Below are 14040 nucleotides of genomic sequence, written 5' to 3' on the forward strand. Positions count from 1 at the left end.
ATTAAATAGAAAATTTTATGACAATTAAAAAAATTGTATCGTTAAGATCAATATGCAGTCAGAAAGTTTTATAATTACTATTTATTGTAAATTTATCAGAAAAGCTCAATATTTTTTTGCATTTTTATGGTAATAGATAACTTAAATAGAAGTAATAGTAATAATTTCTTAGTAACTTTTGTTGTTTGAAAAGATTCTACAATTGAAATGTTGAGATCTTAATTAATTTTAATGATTTACTTTGACTAAATGAACCAATCATAACAAAGTTGTTAAAAAGATCTACTCAATAGCGTACTATAAAATTTGATTTTAATTGTAAAAATCCATTATTAATTCAGGAGAAACTAGCAATCATTTTTTTTAGAAATGATTTATATAGCAACATTTTACCAAAAAATTTTGAATATTATAGTCTAGTAGTTGCACACACAAATAGAGTAAAAAAATTATTAAATTACAAAGTAAAATTATTTAATTTTGTTGTTGAAACCTATCATATTAAATTATCATATCAAACTTGATTCGTCAATAAATACTTTTAAAACATTAGAAATGAATGGTTTTAATTGTCTGCATGGAGAACATAGGATAAGTGACTGTTTCATTGATAGATTAGAATTTTTTTTTCAATTTTTGAGGGTAACTAATTGTAATCATTTGACGCATCGTTGAAAAATATAGGTCAAGATAGAGCAGAGAAAATAAATGAGAAAATGAATAAAAATTTATACTAACTTAAAAAAAATTAAGTAAATATACAAAAAGTTCATTGCCACGCGCGGGTTAGAACCTCTTACCCCAAGCGTGTAAAACATAAGTTTTACCAACTCGGCAACCGTACATTGATACCGTTGGCTGAAAAAATTGGACATTTAAGTTAGTTCAAATTTCAAAGTTATTTTTCTCTACTTAAAAGAAGCAAACAAATTTAAATAAGTTTAACTTTCTAAAAGGTTTGCACTTCCCCTGTATAAAGGGAAAAGGTCCGATTTAAAAAAAAAATATGTCAAATGAAAGAAGTATATATAAAGTATTTATTGTTAAAGAATAGAATTGATTCATGCATNCGAATGAAAGAAGTTTATATAAAGTATTTATTGTTAAAAAATAGAATTGATTCATGCATTTTTTAAAAAGTTATAGCATCATAATGTTAAAAAATGTAAAATATAATATCAAGAATTTTTTCAAAAAAATAGCATATTTTTGCATACGGTAGTCATTTTCACCATGAAGACAAGTCCAGAGGTCAATTTTTTTTTTTTTAAATTAAAGTATATTACATTAGCTTTAATTTAAGATATATATATAAAAGTATCAGTCTTTCCGGAACATTTTCAAAAGTTAAGTTGAAAGAGTTAATTTTTTTTGAAAAAGTTGTCATTTTAAATCCCCCCCTGTGGGCAGATAAAGGGTCAGATTTACAAAAAAAATATACCAAATTATAAGTAAAGACATCAAGCATCTATAAAAAAAATTAAATTATATTGATTTGTGTCATTTTTGAAAAAGTTATTAAAGTTAGCGATTTTTAAATTTGTAATTTTTTTGGAGGTTTAATCACTGTCAAATATCATTTACAATGAATACAAATATGCCACGTCTTCTCTGTGCTGGGTTTGTAATTTTCTTTAAATAATCATATTTGATTTTATGAACATTATAATTTTTAACCTTTGAGGTCAGACAATTTGGTGTTGCTCGGGAACGCTCCTCATTTTAAGGAACTATAGTCCCCCATTCTAATTTTTCCTACTTTAAACATTGTCTCAAAGCAAAATGTTATTGTACCTATTACTTTGAACGATACAACTAAAATATATGCAAATATATTAAATTTATCAGTTATAATAGTATTTATTGAAAATAAAATTTAACCTTATTATCATAATTAGAGTTTTATTTACTTTGTCCAACTTGTTCGGTGAATAAATTTTCAATTTCATTATCATTATATTCGAGTAAAGTTTGATAAATACCCAATACGTGTTCAAATTGTTTAAAGTTCATACCTCTATCACAGTTTTTATAACTTTGAAACATATTTTTCAATACAGTTTTACATGAATCAATCAATGTCCCGTGCTAAAATAAATAATTGATTTATAAGAATTTAGAACTTATTATAAAATGACATTAAATTTTTAGTTAAAACAGTGATAAACACTGATTAAAATCTTTATCAAATAAAACCCATCGATGCAAATTTGTAGATAGTGTTAAATTTTTTGAAGGAATTTTTGGATTATCCCAAAAGTAAATCAACTCTTATTACTTTAGCGAATCACTATCGAGGTTCAACAAAGTTACACTATCGTGGGTACCGGGACACAACGGTGACACTGGAAATGAGAATGCTGAATNACACTAGCGTGGGTACCAGGACACAACGGTGTCACTGGAAATGAGAATGCTGACTTTCTAGCCAGGAAAGGAGCAGAGAACACCTATGTTGGACCAGAACCAGTGGTAGGGCTCACTGAGCAATCGCTCAAAGCGTTACCCAAGAATTGGTGCAGAGAACAACACAGGTACATCTGGAAGTACTTGGTAGACCTAGACAATCTAAAATGTTTATCAAGACCCCTGGTTTATTGCTGGGTGATCTTAATAGCATGACTAGACATCAAATAAGCACCCTGACTGGTCTACTGACAGGACATGGTCACCTGCTTAAGCATCTTAACGCAATGGGGGTATCGGAATCACCATTGTGCAGGAAGTGTGGAGTAGAAGAGGAAGACTCATTTCACATCATGTGCGAATGTGAAGCCTTGTCCACACTAAGATCAAACTACTTGAATAAACCATTTCCTGAAAAAGAGGATATTAAAAACCTAAAACCCAGAGAGATACTTAATTTCGCCAGAAAGACAGGACTCTTTGGTCATCTTTAGAGGTGACTTTATGGTTGGTAATGTATTAAAACTTTGGTGATAACACTTAGGTGGGTAAACCGAATCGAGACAATTCGGTATGAGGTGCGCACAATGGACCAACAGTGCATGAGTGCATTGGCATTATGTCCACCTTGATAATAACTAAAAACTAAAAACTAAAACTATTTCTTTAGCGTATCCTGCTAAAAACTTTTATGATTTATAAATTACATGAATAAATAATAATTATAGTAATTAAATTTAGTACGATATTGATACTCAATAATTTTATTTTAATTTTTAAAGGAAAATATATAAAAAATAAGAAAAGAAAATATTTATAATTAACACTTAAATCTTATATATTTAAATTTTTTTGTGAATAAGGGGGAATAAATGGGTCACTTACCTCTAACGAATTACATCTAGATAAAGATATAAGCCTCAATTATTGAAAAAAATTTCCTTCATTCCCGTAAATGGGGAAAATCCCCCAAAAATAACAATTTTATACTTTTTTTCTTAAATCTGCCATAACTTTTTAAAAAATAGATAAATAGAAACAATTTTTTTATACATAGATATATTAAGCATTTACCTATTATTTGGTATATTTTTTTTGTAAATCTGACCCTTCACATTTGCTCAACTAAACTTTTAAAAATATTCCGGAAACACTGACTTTTTTGTGCATAACATAAATTAAATCTTATGTAATATACTTTAATATAAAAAAGAAATTTTTGAACTTCAGTTTGACTTCATGGTCAAAATGGCAACCATATTCAAAAATATGCTATTTTTGTGTTAAAATTCTCGGTTTTGTATTTTATTTAATTTTAATTTTATATTATTCCTTACAAGGAAAGTTCACTTATTTTCATTAATATTATATAAATCAAATTGACATAGCATATAAAGTTAAACTTATTTAAATTTTTTTGCTTCTTTTAAATCAAGAAAAATAATTTTGAAATTTGAACTAGCCTAAATTGCCATTTTTATTGACCGTCGAATGCGACGTACAGTCGTCGTGTAAGTAACACTCGTGTCTCTCACGCTTTTAGTACGATAGTCAAAAGCGTCTGTAGCTATGAATTTTTTGCTTAATTCTTTTTGAGTTATAAAAAAAAAAAATTAACTTATTTGATTTTTATCTTATTTATATTCAATAACTTCAATGTTAAGGAACCCATCACTATAGTTTCCCCTCTCGAGAAGAAATTTCTTATTTATATTAAAATTATTTTACTAAGTGTTTCTTTTTTTTTTTTTGTGTCTATCATTCATTTTTTTAAGATCTCATTAGACCAATATTTTCAATAATACGTCAAATGATTACAAATAGTATCAAGTTAAAGATATTATCCTCAAAAATTAAAAAAATTCCCATTTATCAAATAAAAAGTTGCTTAACCAGCTAATTTTTGTAATTTATTATTTTTGTAACTCTATTTTTGTGTGTTACTACCAGTCTATAATATTCCAATTTTTTTATTAAAATGTTTTAAAAAAATGATTTTTAGTTTCACCTGAATTTACCAATGAATTTTACAATTACAGTCAATTTTTATTATACGCTTAATGGAGTAGATTTTTTTAACAACTTTTTGATTGGTTTTTAGTTAAAGTATATCATTAAAATTAATTAAGTTCCGAATAATTCAATTGTAAAATCTTTTTAAACACCAAAAGTTACTTTAAAATGATTACTATGACTTTTATTAAAATTATTAATTATGATAAAAATGCAAAAAAGTAGTGATTTTAAAATAATATTGAGCTTTTCACATAAACTTACAAAAAATTTTATTTGTTTTGAATTATTATTCTTTATATATATAAATAATCGTATTTTACTAATTAGTAATAATCTCAAAAAGTGGCGATAGAAAAAATCTAATTGTAAATTTTAAATTGGTGAAAATGGGTTTTAAAAAGTATATTCTGGTCTCCGATGAAAATTCATTGTAATCCAGTGTATTTATTCATCAGTAACAAAAATGTATTCATATATTATGCATATAAATGAAAGAACAACTAATCATCTATATTTGTCCCAACTATTGCACGTCCAAACTGTGTTGCGACCTCAATGGTGTTACCGTTTGTTTTATTTTTCTATCATAACATATACACTGTTGTACACTATTTATTTTATATGTATATACTTGCTAAATTGATAATTGTATACTATGCATCTTATCTTAAATAATAATTATGATATGTTCATTTTACTGCAGTTAACTGAAAATCACTGAAAGAACTGACGACAACACCCCATTATGGGGGTAATTAAAAATAATATGAAAAAGGATCAGTTCTGCTTACACATCGGAGTAAGAGCCGGTAAGTTAGCGTGCCAGCTAGCGGCTTTCTCCACTTTTGAAGATCTAAATTCAATAAGAATTCATAATTCTTTCCAGTTTATTTTTCTTAACTATCCGTGACTCAGTGTTTTCGTCGGTACATTTTAATGCGATATTGATATACATTGTATAATTATTTTGGGTCGAGATTTTATTAGTTATATAAAAAAAAAGACATTATAAAATTTTCGTGTGTGTGTGAATTAGCATGATTTAAGAAAGAGTTTCATACTTAGCATTAGACTATCGACGATCTTTACACAAGCCATCAAAAAATAAGTAAGTAAATTTATGTTATCCCAATTATTTAGAGTTAATAAATCTGAGTAGAGATCGACGAAGCAGTCGATCATTAATAATTAATGATAATTAAATAATCGACTGAATATAATTATTATATTAACAATGTAGAATATTATATTAGACGGGTTGGTTAAGGTCTTGTACATAGTCACGTTACATGGTATTCGTGAACTGACTTGCCGTTCCGTTGCCATTGTGTATATTATTAGGTGTCAACCAAACTATACTTTATTACATCTCAGAGGTATTGTATTTTTTATTTTTATAACTACTTTTCTTCAATGTTCTAAGCCCTCGGACCGCACAACCGATAGAACCCATACATTTTGTAATCTCAACCATTTATATATTTTTATTTTAAATTATAAAAAAAAAATCCGCTAATATTTTTATTATTTTGATATGGTTATCATAGTTTAAAATTAAAGTATGAGCTACATTTTAGTTATCGAATTACTAACTATTTTCATGAGATATTGATCCTCAAATAAAATTATAGAAAATTTTTTTTATTCTTGACACGGTACCGTGTTTCCCTCAGCCGCACATCACGTTATCAACCTAAATGAAAGTGTATCGGGATCTGAATCATAAGTGCACGGTGGCCTAGTGGTAAGGTTTGTCTATACGACGCCTTGGGTCGCGGGTTCTAATCCCGTACCGTGCCTCTTTTTTTCACATGATTTCCGGTACACTTTCTATAACCGGCCGTCAATCCCCGGCGGCCGTGTTATTCTAAAATCAAATTTGAATTAAATTTGATGCGTTGTGTAAAAATGTTATATCTATTTAAGATAAAATAAAAAATAATCTATTTCTTAATAAACATTTAGATATTCTTCAAAATGAATTTCCTAATTAGTACATTTAACAATTTACTTTTATTAAAAATTAAATAATATAGTTTTACCTGGTCAAAAGGTGGGACAGTTAAAACAAATGCGTTTGATAAACTACTCGCTAGATACATCATAATAAAAAAGTATAAATGCATTATTTGTTTGATAAATTGACGTTTCGAATAAAACTGATAAGTAAAACTGCAGAAATGATAGATTTATTGAAATTCTATTTGTTTTATATCAATACTATGTTGTTTCAGTGTTAAAAAAACGTTAAATAGTAATACAATCATTTAATAAATTTAAAGTCTATAAATTAATAAGCTTTGACGTTTTTCAGTTGATTTTTAAAATTCCTACTACATTTTTCAATAAATAGTTATAATAAATTATCTATTTTACTAAAGAAATAAGAGAAACATTATTTTTGGTTTTTATTAATTCACGAAACTACGTGTTTTTTGCACATTTGTTCAACTGTTCTACTTAACTAAAAATATAGAAGTAAATAATTTATTATGATTTATTTTATTGGTGGTCATATTTCGTATTTACCTCTCTGCTGTATTAATAAATACATGATTTGTAATGCAACACACAGTATGAGAAAACAGTCGTCACTCTTAGTATTCGCAACATTTTTCGACATATTTACCTTAAATTAAAGCTTTTATTATATATTGTATATAATATACAATATTAAAAATAAAATTACCTCTGGACTTGTGGTTAAAACGAACATCAAAGTTAAATTCAAAGAAATTAAATAAATTGTTACACTTATAATTCAAAGAAAATCAATTAGGTTATAATTAAGGAAATAGGAGATGATGTTGATTTTGAAATAATCTACTAATTTCTTAAAATGAAACATTATCTACAAATTTGCATTGAACCGTTTTTTATGATAGTGATTTTAATCACCATCAGATTCATACAGATTCATCTATATTTGTCTAAAATATGCCACATTCCCACTGTTCCAAAACCCCACTTTTATAATAGTAAATTTATAACAGTTTTATCTCATTTTATGAGATTTAACTATTGTAAAATTAGTGTATCATTTTTAATATATAAGTAATGAATGAATTACAATACTATTTTATTTACAATTAAATTAAGGAATTTTAAATAATTTTTTAATCATAAAAATACGCATGAGGAAAAATAAGATTGTCTAATAATTTTATAAGCTGCATATCATATTATGTATCAAATAAATAATTGTTATTTAACCGCATTACTTAGTATAATATTTTATGAATAACCAAAAATTGCATGTACATTATAATTGTTTGTATAAATAAAAATGAAGTTAAACTAATTTTTTTATTCACTAAATGGTAAACAATAATAACTCGTTAAATTGAATAAATTGAATGGCTAAACATAAATATTAAATTCTTCGTCAACGAAATTAAAAAGTAATTTGATAATTATTAGTGCACCGCATTGACATATCTAAAATGAGAGACTAAAGATGCTATAGTCCCCCTAATTGGCCAATTATTATTTTTTTACTATAAGAATGTACACTTAGATTTAAATGTCTTAAGTTAATTGGAAGTACTCTAAATCATAAGTGTAATAGACAAAGGTATCTATTAGGGTGGATCCAAAAATGTTGATCTTCGAAATTTTAATGAGAACCATTTTAACTTTATTTTATATATTAAAATAGGCATTTGTTAAGATTTCTTTATTTCTTTATTTATTTTAGTATTTCTTTTTTAACTTATTTCAATTTTAATAGAGATGTTTTATACGTGAATCAATGTTTTACATTTAAGTGTTATGAGTCAGTTTTTGATCACTTCAGTATTAATGGCTTTGAATAAATAATGACTACTAGATTTTAGTTTTTCGGGCACACTTTGAAAATATAAAAAAATTGCTAAAACAAAACCTTTTAATAGGAGTTTTTGACTAATAATGTTCTTTTTTTTTCGTAATAATTAGACAATGAGATTTGGTCTTTGAGTTTTCCATTATACATTAAAATTAAATTGAACGTAAATTTTACTAAAAATTTGTGAGTTATAATTGTCAAATGTAAATAAAAATATAGACTAAAATTTAGTTACAAAGACATTTTACGTAAAAAAATTAAATGTTCTGACTAAAATTACAGTTTTTATCAAAACTGTATTAGTTTTGAAATAATTATATTATTATGTAATTATATTATAATTACATTCATATCAAAAAAAACACATCATAGTAAAATTAAATTTTAAAATTAAAATTCTCAGTTTCGCATCGAAGCTAAAATTAATTTTATTAAAACTATATGTAATTTATTTTTTTTTATCTAATATTATAATATTAAAAATTATTTAAAGAAAATTAATAAGGTTCAAAATTTTACTATTAAAATCAAGTAAACCTTCACATAGGTTTGCTTATTTTTCATAATTTCTTATAAATTACTTTTATAATTTTATCAGAACATAGAATTGTATTATTTTGTTATTTATTATATTTAGTATAAATGAATTGTTTGATGAAAAAAAAATAATTGAAAGTATTTGATGATCAATTGAATAATTATATAATTTTAAAATCATTTATAAATATTTTCATGAATATCTAAAATTGTTCATTTTATACAATTTCACAATAATCATAAATATTTTATAATTAAATTTTTGGTCATATCAAATCTTGAGATAATTATCTTATGGTATAATAATGTAGAGTAGCTTGAAACACTTAATAAGCCAAGCTAATCAAAATGAATAAAATTGTTTTCAAAGTGAAGAAACAATAGTTTTAATCATTATTCAAAATAGAAAAATTAAAAAAAATTATGTATTTGAGATTTCAAATAATTCTGTCTCTTGTAAGTAAAAATAGACCCATTATTATACCATACTATTAATCACCTGTTTTGATTTATAAAATAGCAATTTTTTTTTATTTATTTTGAATATTTACAATCTATACTACAAATTAAGTAAATTTGATGTTTAAAAAAATTATATTATGAATGACATAAATTATAATTATAAAGAGATGACTCATTAGTCACACCTCTAGCATGTTCTTTATTTATTTTAGTTATGAATAATAGTTAGTCATTACTTATTTAGAATATTTCTATTCCATAGCCGTTTTATTGTGCGAAGAGGATTTGAGGGTAGAGTGTTTGTTGACATTTTATTAATTAATGGGTTTCTATGTGTTAATAAATTTTGATGAAATCGCTTGGAGTACATTACTGCAAATTCGTTTACATTTTGAATTTGTAGATCTTTATGTAATTTTATGTGTTTTATATACCATGGAGATTTAGTTATAAATCTGAGTGCTATTGATTGAAACTATTGTATTGGCTTTATGTTCGATAGTTTGGCTGGACCATACTGGATCAGATTTGGATACCATAAGACCAAATTGGGCGTATAATAGTTTTGTTTTAAGTTGAAGTTTTGAAACGAGGAGAGGAAGTAGACGATTTTTCTTTTTGATGAGGGTCCATCTTCTTTTATAGGTATAGGAATATTATTCATAATAATTTGAGGACATTCTTGTGGTTTAAAATTTAGATTGAAGGTGATTTGAGCAGATTTATTTTCATTGATTTTTACTCGCCATTTTTTTCCCACAAATCAGATTAATTAAAAATTAAAAATTAATCTAATTTTTTTTATATTAAATCCTTAGACTTTTATCTTTCATTTGATATAATTTTTTTGAAAATCGAACACTTAACCTGCTCACTTAGGGGGCACACTCCTTTCTAGGTTATGTCTATCGAGTAAAGCGACCTGTTGCCGTTGTACATCTTATATTATATATTTTGATATTTTATACTACTATTATATAACAAATAATTTCTAAATATTTTAATTACATAAACTATTCCATTCAACAGGTTATAGCCCCGATACCCAGTATTTAGTTTTTTTGCAGACAGTGCACAGGAAATTCGTTATCATGAAAACCGAATCTATAAAAATTAACAAACTAAATGGCAATGAAAAATGGGAATATAAAAGGTTTAAATGTATGAATGTTACAATTTTTTTATTAACTAAGAATAAAGTATATCACTAATAAAATCGTGATAAAAATATAATCTCAGGAGTTTCAAAGCTACTAGATGGGCGCCACTTGTAATAAATAAAAAATAATAAAAAAAACTAAAAAGATGGGTAATATAGAATAAACGGAAAATAGAAATAATACAAAATATAAGGTATAGATTAGAATTGATTAGGGAATTGTTTGGAATATTAAATTATTTTAATTTATTTAATTTTATTTAATTTATTAAATCTCTTATTAATTATTTAGTAGATATTTAATTTTTATTAATGGTTTATTACGCAATTGTTTGTTGGAGGATGGAAAACATACGTTAAATTGTACATACCTTACGTCCAATGTCATGCAATAATATTTCAAGTAATCCAATGTTGATTTTGGTATTAAATGCACTACGTATACTATTTACACTATATGTCATATAGTCAGTATAATTACTTACAAAAAACGATTCAAATTTAAATACTATGATTTAATTACACAAAATCTATGACTGATCTTACTTGTAAAAAATTCTAAACACTCTATAATTTATTAAAAATATAATTATAATCTGTCCTTATTAATTTTTTTACGTTTGTTGAATAAGTATTTTTTTTTTTTTTTGAGAGAGTATATTTTATTGACAGATCGACAACAAAATTTCTTAAATCTTCTTATAGCCTGGCCAAAACAAGATTCAAAAATATTTATATCTATGTAAAAACTTTATCAAGGCGTATTGTAGTGCCCCAAGTGTTCCGGCGCTAGTGCTTTGAAGAGATGAGGCACAATAATCACCAAGACAAAAATTAAACACTAAAAATATATTCGTAAGTTTCTTTGCGCTGTCCGCCGGCACGATGTTGATTGGAACAAAGATATATATATATAAAGATATAAAGACATATTTAATTATATTTAATAATAGCAGACAATCAAGGCGACATAGCTTGTGTTCCTAATAAAACGCATAAAAAGAAAAAATCCTTAAATTAAATTTACATATTGATCTTCGATTTAATCCATTTCCAATTTTCTAAATGAACCATCCATATTTTCTAAAGTGATATTTGACTTTTTCATACGTTTGCTTTCATTGACTGCTAGTTTATTATGACGTAAGACCCAATCGAAGTTCTTGAGAACTTCATTTTTCCATTCATCTGAAATTTAACGTCAAGTATTTGTAAAATACAATATTGATGTTATATTGGTATTTTTATGATTTCGATAAGAATATCATAAAATAAAAATACATATTAATTTTAATAATAGTTTTAATATTATACCAACCCATTAATTCTTCAGATGTCTTTGGAAAAGTACCTCCGTAATTAATTGGAAGAATTTCAGGATCGATATAATCTTTCAATTTATCAATATTTTCGTGAATATATAACTTAAAAAAAAATTATATTAATTTTCAGAAAATTTATTACGCTGAAACTACTATACTATGAAAGTTAAAAAATTGTATGCAATTAAAAATTGTATGGTATTATTTTGTATAAGAAACTGTTTTCTGTCTTTTATTGTTCGTAACAATTGACTTTTTATATTTCTTTTTGAACAATCTGTATTTTACCGATTATATCAAGGGATTAATAGAACGAAGGTCTAGTCTTATTGGACAATAAATAGTTAAAATAAAACAATAAATAAGACTAACTACTAAATGATAGAACATTTTTTGAAAACTTATTTTGTTATCACATTTTATCACCTACTGTCTTCCTCAATATATTCAGAAAACATTTTTTTTGTTAGAAACATATCTTTAATACTTTTTCTGAATTTCACACTCTTCTAAATACTTAAATAAAAAACTGAAAAGACTCTTCAGTAATTTTTTGTGATTTTTGAGTTAAATATTATTAATATTTTTTAGTTTTTGAATTAATAATATTTTTAATTTTTTTAGTTAGAAACATAACTCTAATACGTTTTTTGAATTTGGTAAAGCGTACACACTCCTAAATATCNTTCGCGAAGGCAATTATTATCTTTTTCTCTAAAATTTTGTATATTAAATGTATAAATCAAATATTAATGAATAATATAAACGGTTGTGTAGTGGTGTATTTACATAGGAGACAACCTGGGACGTCTGCCACAGTTCTCAACGAAAAGGGCTCCCTAAGGGATATCAAAGTCAATTAACTCAATGAAACTATTCTTAAATTGTTTATTATGCAATATTTTGTAGATNGAAAACAACTAGTATTAATTTAGTAAAACATAATGAAGCTCATTATCTTACTGACTTTAATTTCTATATCTGCGCATTTCAAAATTATGAAATTCTTAAAAGCGGTCCGGGCCTTTTCCAAGTATAAAAAATTATTATATACTTTTGTTAAAATATTTCATAAACAGCTATAAACATGAAATTTTTAGTCATTACATTTTTTTGGAACATTAAATTATAAAATTATTTTATGTAAAATATCTATATATTCTGTTTATCTATATTTTCGTCAAATTTAACATAAATTTGCAAATATTTCAATTTTGAAAAATGTACATAATTTTGTGTAATCTACATTTTTTAAGTTAACTGATGGATTTATCAATAAAATTTTAAATGCTTAATTTTTAAAATATATTAATATTAATATCTATAGTTTACATTCTATGTATTAATTTTTATATAGTGCTCTTTTATATGTTATGTGCAAATAACCAAAAAATTATTCTTATTAATCAATTTTCAAAAAAAGCCAAATGACCTGAAATTTATTTTAGTTCATNCTTCAGGGATAAAAATGTTTATTTATAATTTTTTTTAATGGGAACCACTATTTTTGATTTGATAATATGATAGAAAAAAAAAATTTACAAACCATTTTGTTCTTATAATTTTTTTTATCCGAACAACCATTTACATTTTTAATTTAATAGTAAATGGCATTTGAATTTTTAATATAACTTTATTTGTTTATTAGATATAATCATTTAAAGTTTAAAATTTTTGAGTTAATATACAGGTATAATATTNCCTGAAATTTATTTTAGTTCATTTTAAAACACACATAATATATGTGTTATAATATGTTCATATTATGAACAACTCTGAGGGGTATTTATCAGAAAAAAAAAAATAAGAATCAATTTAGAGAAAAAAATTACATTATGGCCATTATAAGCTCTAAGTTACGAAAATTNTTTTTTATGACATTGCTGTCACAGTCACGGATTGTTTATTATCAATTATAACTATCAATATATATACTTTTTGTATTGTCAGTTAATGTATTTATAAACTCACAACAATGTACCTTACTATCATTGATAATAACAATGATGCGTACCTGCTAATATCGATGTCATAAAAAATCAATTAGCTACCTGTATTTGTTATCCCTTGTGTATTATACATGTATATTAACTCAAAAATTTGAAACTTTAAATGTTTATATCTAATAAACAAATAAAGTTATATTAAAAATTCAAATGTCATTTACTATTAAATTAAAAACTCAAACATTTTATTAAATTAAAAATACGTGTTACCATTTAAAAAAACATAGTTGACCCCCTTCCAAGGCATAAGGGATGAACTTAAAAAGTATTACATAGTTAAAAATTCAAGAATAATGTGTAACTAAA

General features: G+C 24.8%; 1 protein-coding gene across 10 annotated transcripts in view; it reads right to left on the minus strand.

Annotated features, from left to right (window-relative positions):
* The window catches only part of LOC126894555 (alpha-tocopherol transfer protein-like), a 54978-nt gene that overhangs the window by 25627 nt on the left and 15311 nt on the right, over positions 1-14040 (minus strand). For 2 of the 10 annotated variants that reach the window (XM_050665652.1, XM_050665651.1), the window contains exons 5-6: positions 11725-11830; positions 11172-11594 (exon numbers count right to left, since the gene is read on the minus strand). In XM_050665652.1, the coding sequence (XP_050521609.1) occupies positions 11449-11594; positions 11725-11830 (252 nt within the window). In that variant the 3' untranslated portion in view covers positions 11172-11448. Of the gene's footprint in view, positions 1-11124; positions 11595-11724; positions 11831-14040 lie in introns of those variants that run through there. The other 8 variants (XM_050665654.1, XM_050665653.1, XM_050665660.1 and 5 more) reach the window with 7 other exon arrangements.

Source organism: Daktulosphaira vitifoliae, unplaced genomic scaffold (assembly GCF_025091365.1).
Source record: "Daktulosphaira vitifoliae isolate Bord-2020 unplaced genomic scaffold, ASM2509136v1 Scaffold_1, whole genome shotgun sequence".
Lineage (NCBI taxonomy): Eukaryota > Metazoa > Arthropoda > Insecta > Hemiptera > Phylloxeridae > Daktulosphaira > Daktulosphaira vitifoliae.